General features: G+C 45.2%; 1 protein-coding gene across 1 annotated transcript in view; it reads right to left on the minus strand.

Annotated features, from left to right (window-relative positions):
• pisd (phosphatidylserine decarboxylase) overlaps nt 1-22,270 on the minus strand; it is a 98,805-nt gene that overhangs the window by 71,498 nt on the left and 5,037 nt on the right. The window contains exons 2-3 of the mRNA XM_068005506.1: nt 17,352-17,425; nt 11,117-11,298 (exon numbers count right to left, since the gene is read on the minus strand). Of these exons, the coding sequence (XP_067861607.1) occupies nt 11,117-11,298; nt 17,352-17,425 (256 nt within the window). The remainder of the gene's footprint in view (nt 1-11,116; nt 11,299-17,351; nt 17,426-22,270) is intronic.

Here is a 22,270-nt window from a genome sequence, read left to right on the forward strand (position 1 = left end):
GACATTTATCAATGAACACATTTACCAATAAATACATAACCAGCCAAGCATGGCGCACTGTGGCTGCATTAAGGACCATCCATAGGACGCACTGCAGCAACTCACCAAGGTTACTTCAACAGCCTACTTCCCTCCCCTGCAACCTCTATCACAGAGACGGTAAAGAGCAGCACTGTTGTGGGAACACCTTCTCCTCCAAATCACACACCATCTTGACTCGGACATAAATCACCATTCCTTCAAGGTCGCTGGGTCAATATCCTGGAATTCCCTACCTAACACTATCATGACAGCTCCATCATCACAAGAACTGCAGCGGTTCATCTTCTCTGGGCAATTAGGGATGGGCAATAAATGCAGCCTGGCCAGTGTCACCCACCTCCAGAGAACAAAAAAAGGAAATTTCTGTCTTTAGTGATTTAAAAAGAAATTGAAGTAGAGTTAAAATGGAAGGTCTCATCTCCTTACTACAGTTCAAAATGGAGAGCAAAAGAATTTGGAAATTAGGCATGGTAAAGGGACTTTGCTCTGGATGCAAATTGTATGCATTAGTAGATACTTGAACATAGAAGGCATGAATCATTATCTATTGAGCCTTTAATCATCTAGTGCCTCGGATGAAGAGTGTGATTCAATTCAAAGGCTATTAGGCTGCATCAACATAGTGGGGTTGTCCTGTAGCCTTAGTTCTAACCTGAGAGTAACCATCTCCGTTGACAAACTGGAATTTGGGTCACGCACGTTCGTCACGACTTTAAGGTCCAAGAAAAAGACAAACCTGACTGTTCCTTCTGGAGGTCTTGTAGCTTGTAAGAAACAGTGTTCTGAAAAGGGTACACTAACCCTTTGTAAGATGATTATGATTCCATTGTTCTATTTCGCTGCTGTGCTGTTCAGTATCATACTGTGCCTTGTTGCTTCTATGTATTATTTGGCGTGTAAATAAATCTAATCAAATGGTTTCAGCCTGTAAGCATTGGTCCGGTAACATTATCTCCCACCTTCGAAGGTGATGGGGGAAACATGGCAGGCATCTCGAGTATTCTCAAGTGATTTACCGCAATTACAGGTTAACTGTGAAGCCTGGGCACATTAACCTGCACACAGCAGTTAATAAAACACAAGTTCCAGTATTATGGAAGCAATTGTCCAGCTGTTATCACAAAAAAGGATAAAAACCCAAACTACAGTTGTCATAAACACATAACAACCAGAGGAAATCTCCATCTCCCTTATCCTTAAAACAGGCTTGCAACCAGCCTCATTCCTGCAGACCATTAATATGACTTTAGACATTTCCCTCACGTGCAAGGCATGACATGCAGGAAAATCTCTGACACATCTGTGCCCTGCCACACCACCACCAGGGTGACAAGACTTATCAATAAAAACAATTTTATCTCACCACTCCCCACGTCATTAACAAACTTACTCCACCACTGGAGAGGACAAGTAAAAGTCTGATCCCAGCCCACATCCCACATTCAAAGGTATTTATTAACAGATCAAAACCAAATGGTCACACAAATTAATTTGAAGAGAACAGCCTACTTAATCAAGAGAGAGACAGGCATTATCAGCATCTGAAAGGGAACGACCAGGAATTCCATACAATAAGGGAATCCACAAGTAAGGTTACAATGCACATTTCCTTAAAACACAGTTTTTGTGTCAGAATGGATTTAACAGAAAGTGATATTCAATACACAATTCGAAACTGTGTCACTCAGTAATCTCAGCCACTTCTGAAACACTATCCTGAGCAGCCGTAAAAAGGAAACAACACAAAAACTTCCAGGATGAGTAATGCATCACCCAGCAATTTACACAATGGTCGTCAAGCCAACTAGTTCTCATCACACTAATCAATCGCAAGGTTTGGTTGGGTGCTCAAGATTTTAGGGCCATACACCACTTCTCTCTAAGGGTTTACTGAAATTCTCCATACAGCATTGCTGAACTGGTTTCCTGCGGATATTTACATTCCATTGGTTTGTGCAAAATTAAATATTGCTTTTGTTATATATAGAAACAGCATGCGTTTTGGAGTACGATACTTAAGAGTCAGTGGGAAGGCTCAGCAATATCAAAGCCCACAGTATCAATATATCACGTGTGAAATGAGATTAAACCAGAACTACCATCAACAACAGCTCACAATGTTCGAAGATTAACACGTCTGCTTGAAATTCTACCTGCAACCAAATAAAACATCACACATGGGGGTGGGGAAAGCACAAGCACACCTCGCCCCACAGCCCACTTGTGGCCCACCTCGCAACCCCCCCCTACACCGGCCCACCACAGCTCCGTGCTGTCGTAGTCCACAGGCAGACTTCTTGATCGAAGCTGCATTACTCTGGACAAGTATTGTACAGAGATCAAATGCTTCATCATAAAGGGTGGGTGGGGGTGAGAATGAGAGGGAGAATCACTACAAACTGCTCTCTTGTGCCCTACTTGATAGATGGAGCTTCCAAGAGCAGATTTGCCTGCTGCCCCGTCAACTGGGAGAGACCCGTGAATGAGGAAATATCTTAAAAACACTCAACAGTGGGAATGGAGAGAGTGTGACACACACACACAAAAAACACAGGCTTTCACACTTACAATGCAAAAATGCAAATGACTGTGATAACTCACACATATCTGTGGGGACAGCTAATTTGAGAGTCTTTAACCCTGTTGAGAAATCCCCAGTAGTTTTATTTTCAGCCAACATTGTGGAATATGTAGAACAGAAGCAAATGATATCTCATCAAATCAGCTCCAAAGAGCCTTAGCATTGAACTGTACAATAACACTGTGATCACACTGCACAGTTGACTCAGCTCTTTGCACTGCGCTCTAGGTGGAACTGGTGGAAGTGAAGTAGCCACACAGTGGCAGGTAGGATAGAGATCGTTTTACAACCCCTGTGACGAACAAGGTCCATCTCCAGCTTGAACAGACTAAACAATCCTAGCATCCAAGCTTATAAATTGTAGTCACATTCTTACAGGTCACTATGGAACTAAAAATCAGATACACATTAATGGGCACACATGCCTTTTTGCTCCAGAGAACGAAACACATCACTGTGTACAAACACATTATGCAGTATGAGACATTATGCAGCTTAACACACATTTAAAACAAATACTGACTTTTCTGGCAGCAGTCAGCATTGGTGCACTAGCCCCAATCAAGCGGACAGTCCATTCCAAATTTAAATATATTGCTTCGGTTTTGAAAAAAAATGTCCGCATAATTCAATCACACAGCACCACATTATGTGACTATGCCCGTATTTGACATCTGTTAATTCTGTGCTGACACAGAATCTTGCACAAGCATGCTCTGACTTACAGCTTGTACAGGTTCCCTCAATGGCCCAGAGGGTAAAGGCACTGCCTGCTGAAGTACCAAACCACACAGGCTTGAAGGTCTGCGCTGAGTTAGCGAATTGCATGTGGGGCAGCGGTTTTGGACACTATGATTGGCCTCAGCATGCCTGAGTTTTGAGGGGGGGGGGGTAGGATAACAGCTAAGGTTTACAATCCAGTGACTCTTGCTGCAAAGTGCATGGACATCTGAAAAGGGAGGAAAACATCTCCTTCAGTATTGATGCATCAGGATAAAGAAAACAGAATACTTTGAAAAACATTTTAAAAAGGGACCAGTTAATTTTCATATTTTTAAAAAGTACCAATATAAAAATAAGTGTTATTAAATACTAATTAGTTATACAAGAACAAGAAGTCAAGGATAGGAAAAAGCCACTCCCCCATTAAAGCCCATCTCTCCAGTACCCTCACTCTCCCAAAGCCCGTCCATCCAGTACCCTCACTCCCACTGAACCCCATCCCTCCAGTACCCTCACTCCCATTGAATCCCATCCCTCCAGTACCCTCACTCTCCCAAAGCCTATTCCTCAAGTATCCTTACTCCCCCATTGAAACCCATTTCTCCAGTACCCTCACTTCCCCATTGAGGCCCATCTCTCCAGTATCTCACCCCCCCTACTGAAGCCCATCTCTCTAGTACCCTCACTTCCCCATTGAAGCCCATCTCTCTAGTACCCTCACTTCCCCATTGAAGCCCATCCCTCCAGTACCCTCACTCTCCCAAAGCCCATCTCTCCAGTACCCTCACTTTCCCAAAGCCCATTCATCCATTACCCTCACTTTCCCAAAGCCCATTCATCCAGTACCCTCACTCTCCCAAAGCCCATCCCTCTAGTACCATCACTCTCCCAAAGCCCTTCCCTCCAGTACCCTCAATCCCATTGAACCCCATCCCTCCAGTACCCTCAATCCCCCATTGAACCCCATCCCTCCAGAATCCTCACTTTCCCAAAGCCCATTCCTCAAGTATCCTTACTCCCCCTTTGAAACCCATTTCTCCAGTACCTCACTCCTCCATTGAAGCCCATCCCTCCAGCACCCTCACTTCCCCATTGAAGCCCATCCCTCCAGTTCCCTCATTCCCAATGAACAACATCTCTCCAGTACTCTCATTCTGTCAAAGCTCATCCCTCCAGTACCCTCACTCCCCCATTGAACCCCATCCCTCCCATACCCTCACACTCCCATTGAACCCCATCCCTCCTGATTCCTCACTCTCTCAAAGCCCATCCCTCCAGTACCCTCACTCTCCCATTGAACCCCATCCCTCCTGATCCCTCACTCTCCCAAAGACCACCCCTCCAGTACCCTCACTCTCCCAAAGACCATCCTTCCTGATCCCTCACTCTCCCATTGAACCCCATCCCTCCTGATCCCTCACTCTCTCAAAGCCCATCCCTCCAGTTCTCCAACTCTCCTATCGAAGCTCTTCAGTGAATACTTCTAAATATACATTTTTTATTTTACCTTCAGTTTCACCCTTAGTCTTATTTTAATAGCCAGTATCTCTGATCCTGCCCTGTCCGGATGTAGCCCATCTCTCCTGTACCAATCTGGTTTACCCAAAAAGAGTCCGCTATTTAAAAAAAACAGTAATCTAATTAAACAGTTGACCACTTACTTACTCCCATAATTGTACGTGAACTTATTACCTTTACCAGAGCTCAGCTCTACAGACCTCCTCTTTCAGTTTCCTAGTGATTGCTTAGACCTATTTTTGAATAACTCCATTTCCTCCCCATATCATTTCCTCCCACATGACCGACTATCACCGGCTCTGAACGAGCCCATTCACACACTTATTATTTGCAAACTAAACACCACCATGCCAGTAACCCCCCCACCACCACCCTGGGAGACAAGTCCCTGCCCATTAACCAGACCTCTACAATAAAGAAAACTATTCACCATTGAATCTCCCACCACTATGATCTCCCTTTTCCTCACCACAACTTTTTCCCTTTGTTCCACTAAACTGTTGTGATTTTTCCTCAGTTTCCCCTTCCTCTTCCGAAAAATACTACCCTTAAGTATTTGAGGCTCATCTCCTGTATTACTGTCCTGGTCATCTTGTTTTTGTTTTAAACCACTTTTCCTCACAGGCACCCCTCACCCTCTCCATCAGGCTCCTCCTCTTACACCTCCCCATTAGGCTCTATATTCAAGTCTCCATGTATTTTTTATTGGTATAGGGTATAAAACACTCAGTGTATGATCTTCAGTGAGAGGTGCTGATATGAGTACAGTAGCCCCATGGTTATGGTACTGGACTAGCAATTCAGAGGTTGAGAGTTCAAATCCCATCACTGCAAGTTGGGAAATTGAATTCAGTAAATCTGGTAATTTGTGGGCAGGCACCAAATAAAATGACCGCTGAATTCCTCCGTTCAGTCCGCAAGCGTGACCCTGAGCTTCCAGTCGTTTGCCATTTTAATGCTCCATCCCACTCCCACTCTGACCTCCAACAATGTTCCAATGAAGCTCAACGAAAGCTCAAGGAACAGCACCTCATCTTTTAATGAGGCACTTTACAACCTTCTGGCCCCAACATTGAGTTTAACAACTTCAGATCATACCCACTGCTCCCATTTTCTCAGACAGCAGGTGCTGGTAATGGTTCTGCTGTTGCCATTTACACCTCGTCTGGACCCCTCTTTTGCTTCTTTATTGTCCTATTACCACACCCCCTTTCGCCTTGCACCATCGTCCCTTTTGTCATTTAAAAAAAATTCTTTCACGGGATGGCCTCATTTATTGCCCATCCCTAATTGCCCTTGAGAAGGTGGTGGTGAGCCGCCTTCTTGAACCGCTGCAGTCTGTGTGGTGAAGGTTCTCTCAGTGCTGTTAGGTGGGGAGTTCCAGGCTTTTGACCCAGCGATGATGAAGGAACGGCGATATATTTCCAAGTAAAGATGGTGTGTGACTTGGAGGGGAACATGCAGGTGGTGTTGTTCCCATGTGCCTGATGTCCTTTTCCTTCTAGGTGGTAGAGGTCGGGGTTTGGGAGGTGCTGTCGAAGAAGCCTTGGCGAGTTGCTGCAGTGCACCCTGTGGATGGTACACATTGCAGCCACTGTGGTGAAGGGAGTGAATACTTAGGGTGGTGGATGGGGTGCCAATCAAGCGGGCTGCTTTGTCCTGGATGGTGTCGAGCTTCTTGAGTGTTGTTGGAGCTGCACTCATCCAGGCAAGTGGAGAGTATTCCATCACACTCCTGACTTGTGCCTTGTAGATGGTGGAAAGGCTTTGGGCAGTCAGGTGGTGAGTCACTCGTCGCAGAATACCCAGCCTCTGACCTGCTCTTGCCACAGTATTTATGTGGCTGGTCCAGTTAAGTTTCTGGTCAATGGTGACCCCCAGGACGTTGATGGTGGGGGATTTGGCAATGGTAATGCCGTTGAATATCAAGGAGAGGTGGTTAGATTCTCTCTTGTTGGAGATGGTCATTGCCTGGCACTTGTCTGGGGCGAATGTTACTTGCCACTTATCAGCCCAAGGATGTTGTCCAGGTCTTGCTGCATGCATGCATGCATGCATTATAATGAAACTGAACACTCTGCAATCATCAGCGAATGTCCTCATTTCTGACCTTATGATGGAGGGAAGGTTATTGATGAAGCAGCTGAAGATGGTTGGGCCTAGGACACTGCCTTGAGGAACTCCTGCAGCAATATCCTGGGGCTGAGATGATTGGCCTCCAACAACCACTACCATCTTCCTTTATGCTAGGTATGACTTACTCCTGCCCTCCAGCCTATCACAGACCTTCCCTTTTGCTGTTCCCACCCCTCCTACCACCTTTCTCAGGCTCTGTATAAACTGCTAAATATGTTAATGACTTGGACTTGGGTGTACAGGGCACAATTTCCAAATTTGCAGATGACACAAAACTTGGAAGTGTAGTGAACAGTGAGGCAGATAGTGATAGACTTCAAGAGGATATAGACAGGCTGATGGAATAGGCGGACACGTGGCAGATGAAATTTAACACAGAAAAATGCGAGGTGAGACATTTCGGTAGGAAGAATGAGGAGAGGCAATATAAACTAAAGGGCACAATTCTAAAAGGGGTACAGGAACAGAGAGATCTGGGGGTATATGTACACATCGTCGAAGGTGGCAGGGCAGGTTGAGAAAGCGGTTAAAAAAGCATACAGGATCCTGGGCTTTATAAAAAGAGGCATAGAGTACAAAAGCAAGGAAGTCATGATGAACCTTTAAAGAACACTGATTCGGCCACAGCTGGAGTATTGTGACCAGTTCTGGGCACCACACTTTAGGAAAGATGTGAAGGCCTTGGAGAGGGTGCAGAAGAGATTTACTAGAATGATTCTAGGGATGAAGGACTTTAGTTAGGTGGATAGACTGGAAAAGCTGTGATTGTTCTCCTTGGAACAGAGAAGGTTGAGAGGAGGTTTGATAGAGGTATTCAAAATCACGAAGGGTCCAGAGAGAGTAGATCGAGAGAAACTGTTCCCTCTATCAGAACTATTCCAGTTCTGATAGAGGGTCACCGACCTGAAACGTCAACTCTGTTTCTCTCTACACAAATGCTGCCTGACCTGCTGAGTGTTTCCAGCATTTTCTGTTTTTATTTCAGCTTTCCAGCATCTGCAGTATTTTAGTGAAAGCTGCTAAATTGTTGTTAAAAACTCAACTGGTTTTCAGGGAAGGGAACCTGCCACCCATATCTAGTCTGGCCACGTGACTCCAGCCCACACTACATGGTTGACTCTTAAGACCCTCAGGGCAACAAGGGATGGGCAGTACATGTGGCACTGCCAGCCTCGCCCACATCCCAAGAACAAGTATATTAAAAAAAATCTAATTTTCTTCCTCTTTATGTCACGGTTTTCATTCTGGAAATAAATCAGTTGTACCGTAGCTTCAAACAGGCAGCCCACAATACTTAAAGCTCTACACAGGCAAGCAACTGTGGTAAACTTTTATAGGGATCTTGCACTTTATTTAAATGTGATCTCGTTGCTGATACTGTTAGAAAGGAAGTTGGACCTGTACGCAAGTTTCACCGACAAAACATTAAATGGATTTTAATCATGGTGAGGTTTACTGGAATCATTTTTCAATGTAGAATGATTTTTCACTGTCTCCATTTCCACACAACAGGAATTTAGAAATGTATTTGTTATGTGTATTTCTTTTGTTCCAATTTCCCTCCTGAACGTGCTGACTGTACCTGGGGTTCAGTTCTACAGGTGTCAGCATCGTGCTCAAGTGGCTATGCTGTCACCTCTGCGAAGAATGGAGGCCATTCGGACCATCAAGTCTGTGTGAGTGATTCTCTCCACATGTCCTGCTAATCCCACGATTCTGCTCACTCCCTGTATACCCTTTAATATTCCTCTTTTGTCAAGCTATCAAACTATCAAATTCCTTTTTAAAAAGGTATTTATAGACTCTGCTTTAACAGTTTGTGACACAGAATTCCACATTCGAACCAGTATTTTTTTTGTAATTTTCCCATTAATTCTTTTTGTAATTATCTTAAATTTGTGTTCCTCGTTACTATCTTGTCGACCAGTGAAAACAAAGAGGGCAATTTTAACCGATCTCGCCGGGAGGGAAACCCACGGGATCGGGTGGAACACCGGTTGTACACCCCACCCAATATTACTCTCTATTGACTTTAATGGAGAGCAAAATCGGGCGGGGTGCAAAACAAGCACTGCAGCCAATCCTGTCAGTTTCCCGACGGGCGGGTTAGGTTAAGATTGCGCCCCAATGTGTTACTACTTACCTTGTAACTTTCCATATCCTTGAAGGTCTCATGATGGTTTAAAGGTTTCACTAGAGAGTCTGGGCAACAAAAACCAGGCTATTCAGCTGTAGTGGCATCAGTCATGCCAGTTCCTGCCCTCATTCAATATCCACACGCACACGCATTTTCCCGGCTGTATTCACTAGAGTTTAGATGTAGGAACTCGTGATAATTTGTTTCCCCTTCCTAACCCAGGGATACTGGGTGCAGCATTCAGAATGATACTGGGGCTTAAAGAGTTAGATTATGAGCATAAACTTGGCTTGTATTCCTTGAGTATAGAAGATTGAGGGATGTTTAATCGAGGTGTTTAAAATGTTAAAAGGCTTCGATAGGGTAGTTACAGAAAAGCTATTTCCATTGGGAATCAAGAACGAGGGGACATAATCTTAAAATTAGAGCTAGGCCATTTAGGAGGGAAATCAGGAATTACTTTTTCACATGAAGGATAGTAGAAATCTGGAATTCTCATCTCCAAAAGATTGTAGGTTGAACTTGGGACCTTCTGATCTATGTGGTTCAGCACCTTTTATTCACTAAGCTGGCTGACGATGGGGTGGGGGGGGTGGGGGGGGGGGGGGGGGGGAAGAGTGGATGTGCATTTGTTGACCAACAATACAGCTCTCAGCTATGGGTCACTGGTTCAAATCAGTAGTGGCAGCCCTGGCTAATATTTCATACCTCAGCCCTGGGCACTGAAGCCTATTGGAGCACTTCATCACCACTCTGGTGGGGACCAGCCAACACATCACAGTTCAGAATTCAAACCTCCTTTCCTGCATTGATCAGCATTACACTGCATAGTGCCTATTTGCCACATAAGTGATAATGCTTCAAAAATAATTTGATAGCTGTGAAATGCTTTGGGAGTTTCCGAGGATGGGAAAGGCGCTATGTAAATGTCAGTTCATTCTTTCCTTTCCAAGACATTACCCATTTAAAGACGCTTGTACGCAATATTTGGACAATTTGAGACCCGAATATTTACATCAGTAAATAAATAATGCAAATAAACAAATCATTCAATTCGCTCTCCCAATGGTTTAGTGAGTCATTCAGGTCAGGAGGTCCCAGCTTTGATCCTGCTGTGCTGGTCTCAGCCACAGTGCAGCACAGGTGCTACAATCAGCACTCCTGGGTTTGGGAGCTGGGATTCCCACTCCGGAGTGCTATCCGGTGACCCCGGCTGGAACGCGCATGTGTGGATGTCAGAGGAGGATAGGACCAGGCTCGGTTGCGATGCTCCTTGTTCTCCAGCTGCCTTCGCCTCACTCGTCCCACCACAGTAGAATACCCTGAAAGTGCGCACACGAGTAAAAGCTACTTGGGCAAGGTACTGTGGAACCGTACACCAGAGAAGTCAACACGTGTAGGAGAGGGGAGTAAACTGGTGAGAAAATAATATACAAGGCCACGCAAGGAAATTTAAAAATAAAATCAAAGTACATGCACCCTGACCTTATAGGCTGTAGTTTTTCCACGCAGCTACAGGTCTCGAGACTGTGCTGGGTTCATGGCCACTTATTCCAGCGAACCAGTGCCATGCTTTTCTTTTAAAAAGAAACTCGTTTAAACTTTTTCCGTATTAGTCTATTTTCAAAACATCGATAGGATGCAATGCAAAAAGATATAAAATTATGTTCGAAAATGAGTTCATTCTTCCCAGGGTATATAAACTTCCTAGGAAGCATAAACACAACTTAGATGGGGCAGGGATGGTGAAAAGAACGGAAAGTTATCAAAGAATTCTCTTTAAAAAAAAACTTGACTACGTAACCGTAAAATCTGCACTGAGGTATGTCGTGATGAGATTACATCAAAGTTATCAAGTTCTGTGCATTAAAGAATGCCGTGCTGTATTCTTGATTATTATTTAATGGGATGGGACTTTGTCCCATTGCAGTAAAACAAGTACCAGTGATCATGCCCAGTCACTGCGCCCATTGACCTACCTGCCACGCTGCAGCTATGTTTTGTTGACTCAGCCCTACTAATCCATGGCGTTCGAGTTCTCGCTGCTTGTACTTTTCGTACTGCCAGTATCCCACGTATCCACTGCCCGTGGCCACTAACAGATGCAAAGGACGGACACGAGTCACAACTCCAAAAGAGATCGTCTGCAGAATCCGGTGATCTGCTTAGACCAAAAAGAAGAGGAAATCAGAATGTAGGGTAGACTAACCTATCAACAGACAATTTTACCACTAGTACAATGCTGGGAGCGTGAAATGTTTATATGATGTTTACAAACTCTACCAACAGTCTAATTATAGTTTTTGTCCACCAAACTTGACTTGTACTCGGAGAGAGTAATTTGAACTGTATAACATGAACAAAGGGGCTGGTGGTTACAGGTCTGTACCTTACAGGTCTGTACCTGGTGATGGGAGCAATTTGAGGTGATGAATTAAGAGTTCCACAAGACAAGTATCACTCATTAAATCCTATTGACTTAAGCATGAGTTTTCCTACAACACATTGGAGTAAAGCAAATCAAATGTTGGGATGGATTAAAAGGTCAATATTGAGCTGAAATAATTAGGTAGTCCTGCCACTTTATAAATCGTTGGTACGACTGCACTTAGAATAGTGTGTATAGTTCTGGTCACCACAGTACAATAAAGATATTGCAGCAATTCAAAAGCAAAATACTGCAGATGTTGGAAATCTGAATTAAAAACAGAAAATGCTGGAAATACTCAGCAAGTCAGGCAGCGTCTGTGGAGAAAGAAACAGAGTTAACGTTTCAGGTCAAAGACCTTTCATCAGAACATTACAGCTATTGAAAGGATACAGAAGAGAACAACCAGAATGATTGAGGGGATGGAGAGATTGGATTATGAAGAGCTATTACGTAAATTGGGTATGTTCTCACTGGAAAAGAGAAGGTTGAGAGGTGTTGTGATTGCTGTTTTTAGGATTCTAAAGGGACTAGATAATGTAGACCATGACAAGCTAGTTCACCTTGTCCAGAACAGTAGAACCAGAGGACACGGCTTGCGCTTGAAGTGGGGGGGGTGGTAAATAAAAATGAATCTGCGGAAATAATATTTCAGCGAGTGGGTGGTCAATCTATGGAACAGACTCCCTAGGGAGGCAGTGGCAGTTCACATTGATTCATTCAAATGCAAATTAGATGGATCTCTTACAGAAAATAACATTTTGGGGTACAGTATATGATTAATGTGAGACATATGACATGTGGTAAGTGTAACATGCTTGGGAGAAAGAGGTGACTTTGGACTTATGGATCCCAAAACTCTCCACCACTGGGGTTTTCCTGGTGTCATTTGCGTCTGTTGTAGACTAATTGATAGAGATTGATTGCCATGATTAATCAACAACTCCATTATCATTGTATCACGCGACTACCAACAGGGTAGAAGACAAACAGATGGACCTTGGTCTTTTTTCGTCCAGTAATTCCTATATCTACATGGTAAATAAGCTGAATGAGAACAACAGTTCAGGTTCCTCCTTAATTTCTAAATACAGAAATTTAACGAGGTGAAGATACAGATGTTGGATGTCACCCATGAGTGTATGTGTAAAATCTTACTTCCCCCTCCATTTTAGGTACCCACAAACCCAACTGTCCTCCAGCTAAGAGAGTATGCACTCCACCCTCTCCCAGGCTTCTGCTATTCTGCCACAGGCCACCAGGGTGTCCATGAGAGCAGCCCATGATTCACCTAACAATGCCTGACAACTCAACAGTGCCCCCAAGAGGAACTTAATAGTTTTGCAGCTGTTTTGATTTTCAAAAAAAATCAGAAGTGGTACGGTTATACTTTTAATTTAACAGCTGGCTTATCTCATAACTCCCATTCCAGGTCAGATAGAGTAACAGAGGGTGAGCATTTTGAACCAGTCACTGTACCACACACTCTGGGTCAGACCACAGATGGACAGGATCACACACCAATCAGTTCTTTGACCACTAGGAAAACAGTCTTTTATAAGCATTTTAAGCACAAATGCTGCCAGGATGAGAGTGCTACTGTGTTCCTCTGATAGAGTTTATCCAATGAGTAGCCGAGCCCCACACACTAGGAAGGTTCCAGGTTCGATCCCTGGCCTTTGCCGAGTTAGCTGATCTCAATCGGAGCACAGGAATTGGTACTGCAACTGGCTCCGTGCTCCCAGGTTAGAGTGTGGAAAAAAGAGAGTTCCTGCTCGCTATCCAGTGACTTCTGCTGGAAGTGTGCATGTGGACATCCTCAAGACAGGATTGGGTTCTACTGTGATGCGCCCTGTACTCGAATAGCCCAAGTGTCTGGGCCCACCAGCCTCTGGCCAATAGTGACCCCCCCACTAAGTTAATGGTGGGGAACTCAGCAATGGTGGCGTTTTGGATGGCCAAAGGGAGATAGCTCGGCTTCTTCTTGATCGAGATGGTCATCAGCTGGCATTTATGAGGCACGAACGTACAAGCTTGGATATTGTCCAGGTCCTGCTATAGGCTGGCATGGACTGCTTCATTGTTGGAGAAGTTATGAATGGAGCTGAACATTGGGGAATCATCAATGAACAGCCCCACTCCTGATCTTATGTATGGAAGATCATTAATGAAGCTGCTGAAGATGGTTTGGGCTGGTTGCACTGCTCTGAGGAAATCCCTTAGAAAGGTCCTGAGGCTGTGATCAATGGCTTCCGTCAACCACAACCATTTGCCTTTGCATCGGATATGACTCGAGCCACTGGAGGGTTTTCCCCCTGGACCGGAGTTTTCCCAGGGCTCCCCGGTGCCTCACTTGGCCCAATACTGCTTTGATATCGAGGGCGGCTACTCTCATCTCTCCTCTGGCATTCAGATCAAGGCTGTGAGGAGATCTGGAACTGGATGATTCTGGCAGATCCTGAACCGAATGTTGGTGAGCAGGTTATTGGTGAGGAGGTGTTATTTGATGACTCCTTCCATCACTTTACTGATAATTGGGAGGAGGCGGATAGGGTAGTAATTGGCCGGGTCAGATTCACCCTGTTTTTTGTGGATAGGAAATACCTGGGCAATCTTCCGCATTGTTGGGTAGATCCCGTGTCATAGATGTACTGGAACTTGGCTATGGAAACAAGAAACGCTGGTGTGCAGGCCTTCAGCATTGCAGCTGCGATGCTGTCCGAGCCTTTGATGTGTCCAGTGCACTCAGCCACTTTTTATTGTCACATGGAGTGAACCAAATTGGCTGGGCCCTGACATCTATAATAGTGGAGACTTCGGGAGGAGGAATAGTAGAATCAACCACTCGGCACTGGCAAACACTTCAGCCTCGTCTCTTGCAATCACATGCTGGGCATCCACCATGGTTGAGAATAGGGATGCTCATGGAGCCTCTCCCTCCTTGTTAGTTGCTTGGCAGTCTGTCACCATTTTCAACTGAATATGGTAGGGTTACAGAGCTTGTGGGATTGCTTAGATCCATGAACAGCCTAATACTGCTGGTATTTAGTGTGCAGGTAGCCCTGTGTAATGGGTTTCCTGAGCGATCAGATTTTTTGCGACTATTCCACTTTGGTGGACACAGGTCTCAAACTTAATTACATGGTGCACAACTAGGCTGTTTGCTGCACTGGAATGGTTGCATCTTAAGGTTTACAAATTTCCATTTGCTTGTGGTTGCCCATGGCTGTGAGGATCTTATGGAGCTTTCCAAATTCCATCAGTCAGGTTTCGTAGTTGGTTGGAGCTAAGGTCTGGGTCTGTCCTTATTGTCTCCTGGATTGGACAAACCCAAGTGACTGGAAACGATTGCATGTAGGAGGATTGAATGCTCTGGAACTCGTCATTGTGGTCAAGTATGTTTGTTAGTAACCCCCGTGCACTAGTCTGTACTCTGTGGTGGTCACTCCGTTTGGGGATCACTGGGGGGGGATTTGACAGGCTCTGCTAGCCGCACAGGGGTCTGGCTGTCTTGGCCAATGGCTGGATGGTGAAAATTCAGGGAAGCCCCAACTGGCGGTCTTCAGAAGGTGGGTGCAGTCGGAATCTCTTAACTCGAGGGGTTGAACCGGGAGGCCGAGAATGGACTCTCGGCTCTTCCAACTTGTCCACCAGGATCAAACCCTGTGGAGAAAGGACGACTGCAAGCTTCACATCCATCACGTGTAAACCTCACTGCAGCCACCAGTCCTCTATTTCTTCCCCCAAAGGCAGATCAAGTGACTTCGATGCTGACTCTGCTGACCCGGACTCTGACATTTGAGTGCTGCATGTTTGCAGCGTCCAACGTGGAGTCTGCTCCAGCATGGTTGAGGCAGCTCGGAGTTAAAGTTTGGTGTCAGCTGTGGAAACTTTGGTAGCACTCTTGCCTTTGAGTCAGGAGGTTATGGGTTCAAGTCCCACTCCAAAGACTTGAGCACTGAATCGAGGCCGACACTCCAGTGCAGTACTGAGGGAGTGCTGCACTGTTGGAGACTGTGTCTTTCGGATTAGACGGTAAACTGAGGTGGGCGTAAATGATTCCACGGTATTATTCAAAGAGCAGGGAAGTTCTACCAGCGTATCCCTCAACCAACAACTAAAACAGATAATTTGATCATTTATCTCATTGCCGTTTGTGGGACCTTGCTGTGCACAAATTGGCTGTCGTGTATTCTATGTTACAACAGTGATTACACTTCAAAAGTACTTCATTGGCTTTAAAGCTTTTTGGGAGATCCTGAGGTTGTGAACGGCGCTATATAAATGCAAGTCTTTCTTTTAATTCTTTTTAGTGTCTTTTCTTCTTCCATGACTGGCAGATCAGTTTCTCATTCTGCCAGCAGGACCTTAAAAGGTTGCCCATTTCTTGTTTAAAACACTCAGTATGGGGTCCGGACCAGGTGTAGATGGCAGGAAAGTGTGGGGAGCTGCTGGGGGCCTGTAGGTCAGCCAGAGGCACAATCCTTGGGCTTTCTGGTAACAACGGTGAGTCACCACAGGGCCAAGCACTCTTCTTTCTCTAGTTTGGCTGGGTAGGGGGCTGGCATAGGTGTATTCATAAGAACACAAGAAATAGGAGCAGGAGTAGGCCATACGGCCCCTCGAGCCTGCTCCGTCATTCAATAAGATCATGGCTGACCTTCGACCTCAACTCCACTTTCCCGCCCAATCCCCATATCCCTTGAAGTCCAAAAGTCTATCGATCTAAGTCTTGAATATATTCAATGACTGAGCATCCACAGCCTTCTGGGGTGGAGAATTCCAAATATTCACAACCCTCTGAATGAAGAAATTCCTCCTCATTTCAGTCCTAAATGTCCGGCCCCTTATCCTGAGACTACGACCCCTAGTTCTAGACTCTCCAGCCAGGGAAGACATCCTCTCAACATCTACCCTGTCAAGCCCCCTCAGAATCTTATATGTTTCAATAAGATCACCTCCCTTTTTTCTAAACTCCAGAGAGTATAGGCCCATTCTACTCACTCTTTCTTTATAGGACAACCCTCTCATCCCAGTAATCAATCTATTGAAACTACGTTGCATCGCCTCTAAGGCAAGTATATCCTTCCTTAATGGCTTCACGTAGTGGCTTCCTTAGATAAGGAGACCAAAATTCTCCACCAACCCCCTCCCTGGTCCCAAGGTTGTTGGATACAGAGGCCGAGTAGTGGTGGAAAGCGGTTGCAGAGCTCCTGGGTCCCTGATTTTTTTTGTACTCAGCAGGTCAGACTGGAGAGATTATCTGTGCCTCACTTCACATTCACCCCTGTGAGTGCCATTAATTGTAACCTTTAAAACACTTTGGATAACTTGTTGCTCAGACTGCTGGTCAGATAGAGGCTCATAACTGCAACACCTGGAGTTACTAATCTCAGCTTTGTGCAGAGAGGTCTCGGTGGGCCAATTTCAAAATCCCACCGCCCATGTTCTTGGGCCATTGGTCATTACTCTGCCCCTAAAGTCCTAATAATCTCAGAGCCACAGTACTGGTTAGTATGTTCCTGAAATTCACTTGAAAACATTAATATCTTCAGGATTTCAGAGCATCTCCAGTTCCTGCCTAGAACTCTGAAAAGCAGAGTTATAATCCACCTTTATAATAAACTCCCACATCTTGAAGAAGTCATACTGATTATATAGAATTTACAGCACAGAAACAGGTCATTTGCCCCATTTGGTCTATGCCAATGTTTATGCTCCACACGAGCCTCCGCCCACTCTATTTACTTCATCTCACCCTATCGACATATCAATTATGTACTTACAGTTGGAAAAGCTCCGCATGGACGGCCTCGAGCAGCACAGAGTCGGCGAGAGGAGGCGCACAGACCACAACGGACTTAAAACCAGGAAAGGACAAAAAGAAAGAAACCACAATTAAAATGCAGCAGAACCAACGACTCGTACAAGATTATGAATGGTTTTGATAGAGGGAGAATCTGGAATGATCTGGAATGCACTGCCTGAAAGGGTGGTGGAATCAGATTTAATAGTAACTTTCAAAAGAGAATTAGATAAATACTGGAATGGGAAAAAATTACAGGGCTTTGGGAAAAGAGCAGGGGAATGGTACTAATTGAATAGCTCTTTCAAAGAGCCAGCACAGGCACGATGGGCCAAATGGCCTCCTTCTGTGCTGTACAATTCTATGATAAACAGGCTCAATCTGTACTTTATTCAACCAAGTTGGGAGCCCTAACTACTGCCCCAACCTCAAGAGTGCCCATGACTACGCTAGTGAAAGTGGACCTCTTATTAACAAGGCGAAGTTCTACTTTGCTGCTTTATTAGGATTGCCTCAGGGCGAAACAGGCCTGCTCCTATATCTCTTGCCACTAAGAAATGCACAAGAGCAGCTCATCCACCCGTTGTTTATTCCCTTCCTGGGTGAACGTTTCCCTCGATGGGATGCATCTGCTGCAATGCCGCCTCATGGACTGGTTGAGAACGGTGCAAGCACGATCTAGTTTGCAGGTGGATTTAGTTCAAACAATGAGACTTCCCCAATCAGTGGGCACCGTGGATACCGAATGTTTTATTAAACCCAACTTCATTATTGTGAAAAACTTATATTGACTTTTAGTTTGGGCTGGTTGCCCAGATTGCTGGTTATTTGTTAGTGGTATCCCTCTTGCTGGGGAGGGAAGAGGGTGGTTCAAGCTACTGTAGTGGCTTTATGCTTTGCCATTGTTTTCCAGCCTCTCAGAGTAGAACATTCAAATATCCAACCATGGCACCAAGGTCTTCATTAGGTGCAACTGTGGGAGGGGTATTGAGAAAATTGAAACAAGACAAACTTACTACATAAGAACATAAGAAATAGGAGCAGGAGTAGGCTATACGGCCCCTCAAGCCTGCTCTGCCATTCAATAAGATCATGGCTGATCTTTGACCTGAACGCCACTTTCCTGCCCGATCCCCAGGGTGTTTTACTTGTTGGTAACCCACAGAACCCAAGATGTCTTGAATATGGTACATAGCTGTCAGCAGCCTCTTGTTCACTTTCTGGAACCACCTACAGGGCCAAATCTAATGGGCCACGATTGTGAGAAATCTATTGCCAGACTCTTCATTGCACTCAATCCCCTTTACTGCCCGTTAGGACGGCCCATTAGTATGGTATTAACATCATACTCAATGCAATATCCCTAGACATGTGATGCCCAACAGAACTTCCATTGTATGCTGCCTGAATCTAGGTGGTCTCAAAAATGGGCCTGTCTGAAAAGGCTTAATTCACCCCAGACTTCAACAGGGAAAACTTTTCCAAGCCTGGCCTCCTATTCTAGACTACTGACCAGGAGCAAGGATGTCTTACTGCAGTTATACAGAGCCTTGATGAGACCACACCTGGAGTATTGTGTGCAGTTTTGGTCTCCTAACCTAAGAAAGGATATACTTGGAAGAATGAGAGGGGATCTCATTGAAACATATAAAACTCTGACAGGGCTAGACAGACTGGATGCGGGGAGGATGTTTCCCCTGGCTGGGGGGTCCAGAACGAGGGGTCACAGTCTCAGGATACGGGGTAGGACATTTAGGACTGAGATGAGGAGAAATTTCTTCACTCAGGGTGGTGAACCTGTGGAATTCTCTACCACAGAAGGCTGTGGAGGCCAAGTCACTGAATATATTTTAATTGTAAACAATTTTACAACACCAAGTTATAGTCCAACAATTTTATTTTTAATCCCACAAGCTTTCACAAGCCCCCGAAAGCTTGTGGGATTAAAAATAAAATCGTTGGATTATAACTTGGTGTTGTAAAATTGTTTACAATTGTTAACCCCAGTCCATCACCGGCATCTCCCCATCAATATATTTTAAGATGGAGCTAGATAGATTTCTAGACACAAAAGGCATCAAGAGGTATGGGAAGAGAGCATAATATGGTATTGAGATAGAGGATCAGCCATGATCATATTGAATGGTGGAGCAGGCTCGAAGGGCCGAATGGCCTACTCCTGCTCCTATTTTCTATGTTTCTATGTCTGGTATCTTAAAGTGAACTAGCTGACTACCAACAGGGACATAGATACCAAATACCTTAAAACAAAAAAAGCATCATAATACACAAGAAGGTATGGTCCACCCTTGTTAAAAATGCATAATTCAAACTACTGGATAATCCAATTATTTAGTGCTAAAAAAACCAACTTTGAACCAATAATAGACTTAAAAAAAAAAGTTGTTCTTGGCATGTGGGAGATGACGACAGGGCTGCATTTACTGCCCATCTCTGGTTGCAGCTATTTTTTTTAAAAATAAAGTGGCTTTCTGGGCCACTTCTGGAGGCATGAAAAGCCAACCACTACGTGGGATTGGAGTCACATGTAGGCCAGATCAGATGAGGATGAAAGGTTTCTTTCCCTCAAGGGCAGTTGGATTTTTACAACAATCCAGCAGCTTTCAGGGTCAATGTCAGATTATTTCCATTGTAATAGAACTCAATATGTTTCAACAATGGATTTTGGGGTGGCAGAATAATTATTTTAAAAATATTTTGTGTCTAAATTTAAATAGGATAATCATGGGACATTACAACAACTTGCATTTATATAGTGCCTTTAACGTAGGAAAACATCCCAAGGCGCAGTAAAGGAGTGTAATCAGACAAAAGCTGACACCAAGCTAAAGGAGGAAATATTAGGTGCGGCGACTAAAAGTTTGGTCAAATAGGTGGATTTTAAGAGGGTCTTAAAAGACACGGCGGAGAGGTTTAGGAATTCGAGAGCTTAGGGCCTAGACAGCTGAAGATACGGCTGTCAATGGTGGGGTGAAGGAAGTGGGGGGTGGTCAAGAGTCGGAGTAATGCAGAGATATCAAAGGGTTGTAGGGTTGGAGGAGATTACAGAGATAGGGAGAGGCGAGGCCATGGAGGGATTTGAACACGAGGATGAGAATTATAAAATGGAGGTGTTAGTGTGCCAGGAGTCAATGTACGTCAGCAAGCTCAAGGGTGATGGGTGAACGGGACTTGATGGAGCCTAGGACAGGGCAGCAGAGTTTTGGACGGGCTCAAGTTTATGGAGAGCACTGGAAGATTCAAGCCTGGAGGTAACAAAAGCATAGATGGGGGTTTTAGTCGGAGATGGGCTGCAGCAGGGACAAGTGATATCAGGAGGTGGAGGTAGGCAGTCTTTGTGACGTAGAGGAAATTGGGGTTGGAAGCTCAGCTCAGGGTCAAGTAGAACGACAAGGTTGTGAACAATGTGTTTCAGCCTGAGACAGTGGCCAGGGAGGAGGATGGAATCGGTGGCAAGGGAATGGCGTTTGTGGCTGGGGCCAAAGACAATGGCTTCGGTCTTCCCAGTGTTTAATGGAGGAAATTGCGGCTGATCCAGGACTGGACGTCAGACAAGCAATTTGACAACATAGAGGCAGTGGAGCTGTTCAGAGAGGTGGTGATGAGGTAGAGCTGGGTGTCCTCAGCATACACGTAGAACCTGAAGTCATGTCTTTGGATGATGTCGCCAAGGGGCAGCATGTAGATGGGAAATAGGAGGGGGCCAATGATAGATCCTTGGGGGGGTACTCCAGAGGTAATGGTGCGGGGGTAGGAAGAGTAGCCACTGCAGGAGATTCTCTGACTGGATAGGTAAGAGTAGAACCAGGCGAGGGCAGTCCCACTCAGCTGAACGATGGAGGCGAGGCACTGGAGGAGGATGGTGTGATCAACTATGTCAAAGGCTGCAGACAGTTTGAGAAGGATGAGGAAGAATAGTGCACTACGGTCAGAGTCACTGAGGATGTCATTTGTAACGTTAAGGCCGTTTCAGTGCTGTGGCAGGAGCGGAAACCTGACTGGACAGGATAAAACATGGAGTTTCGGGAAAGATGGGCACAGATTTGGGAGGCGACATCACGTCCAAGGGCTTTGGAGAGGAAAGAGAGGTTGGAGTTGGGGCGTAAGTTTGCAAGGACAGAAGAGTTAAGGATGGGTTTTTTGAAGAGGGGAGTGAATGATGGCAGATTTGAAAGTTAGGCAGACAATACCCGAGGAGAGGGGAACCATTTACATATCAGCCAACAACGAGGCCAGTAGGGAAGTTGAGTGGTCAGCAGTTTAGTGGGAATAGGTTTGAGAGAACAGGTGCTGTGTCTCATGGACAAGATGAGCTCAGAGAGACCATGAGGGGAGATAGGAGAGAAACTAGGAAAAGAGGCGTGTTTAGTGCTAGGGCAGGGGGAGCCTTGGTTTAGCGGGCATGGGGAAGGGAGGGATACGGCAGAGGCAGCTGAATGGATGGTCTCAATCTTAGTGAAAAAAATTCCATTAGCTCCTCGCTAATTATCAGAAGTGAGGGGGCAGAGCAGAGGGGTTTAAAGAGATGGTTGGTAGTGGAGAAAAGAAACTGGGGGTTAACTTTGCATTCCAGGATAATCCTGGAGTAGTGAGCAGTTTTGGAAGAGGAGAGCAGGCCCCAATAGTGCTTGATATGGCTAAACCAGTTGTGCATTATATATGTTCAGGTCTGCATCCCTTGGACTTAAGGGAGTGAAGATGGGGCCATACCAGAGAGAACGACCAGGGTGAAAGTGAGTAAGGGTTTTACTGGGGGCAAGGGCATCAAAGCCCTAGGTGAGGGAGTGATTGAGAAAATCGATAGCTGCAGAAGTATTGTGGCGAACAGAGAGCCAAAGGCTGGACAGTTGAGAGTTTGAAAGTGCTACTGTAAGTGAA

The sequence above is a fragment of the Heptranchias perlo genome, chromosome 25 (assembly GCF_035084215.1).
Source record: "Heptranchias perlo isolate sHepPer1 chromosome 25, sHepPer1.hap1, whole genome shotgun sequence".
NCBI classification, from domain to species: Eukaryota; Metazoa; Chordata; class Chondrichthyes; order Hexanchiformes; family Hexanchidae; genus Heptranchias; species Heptranchias perlo.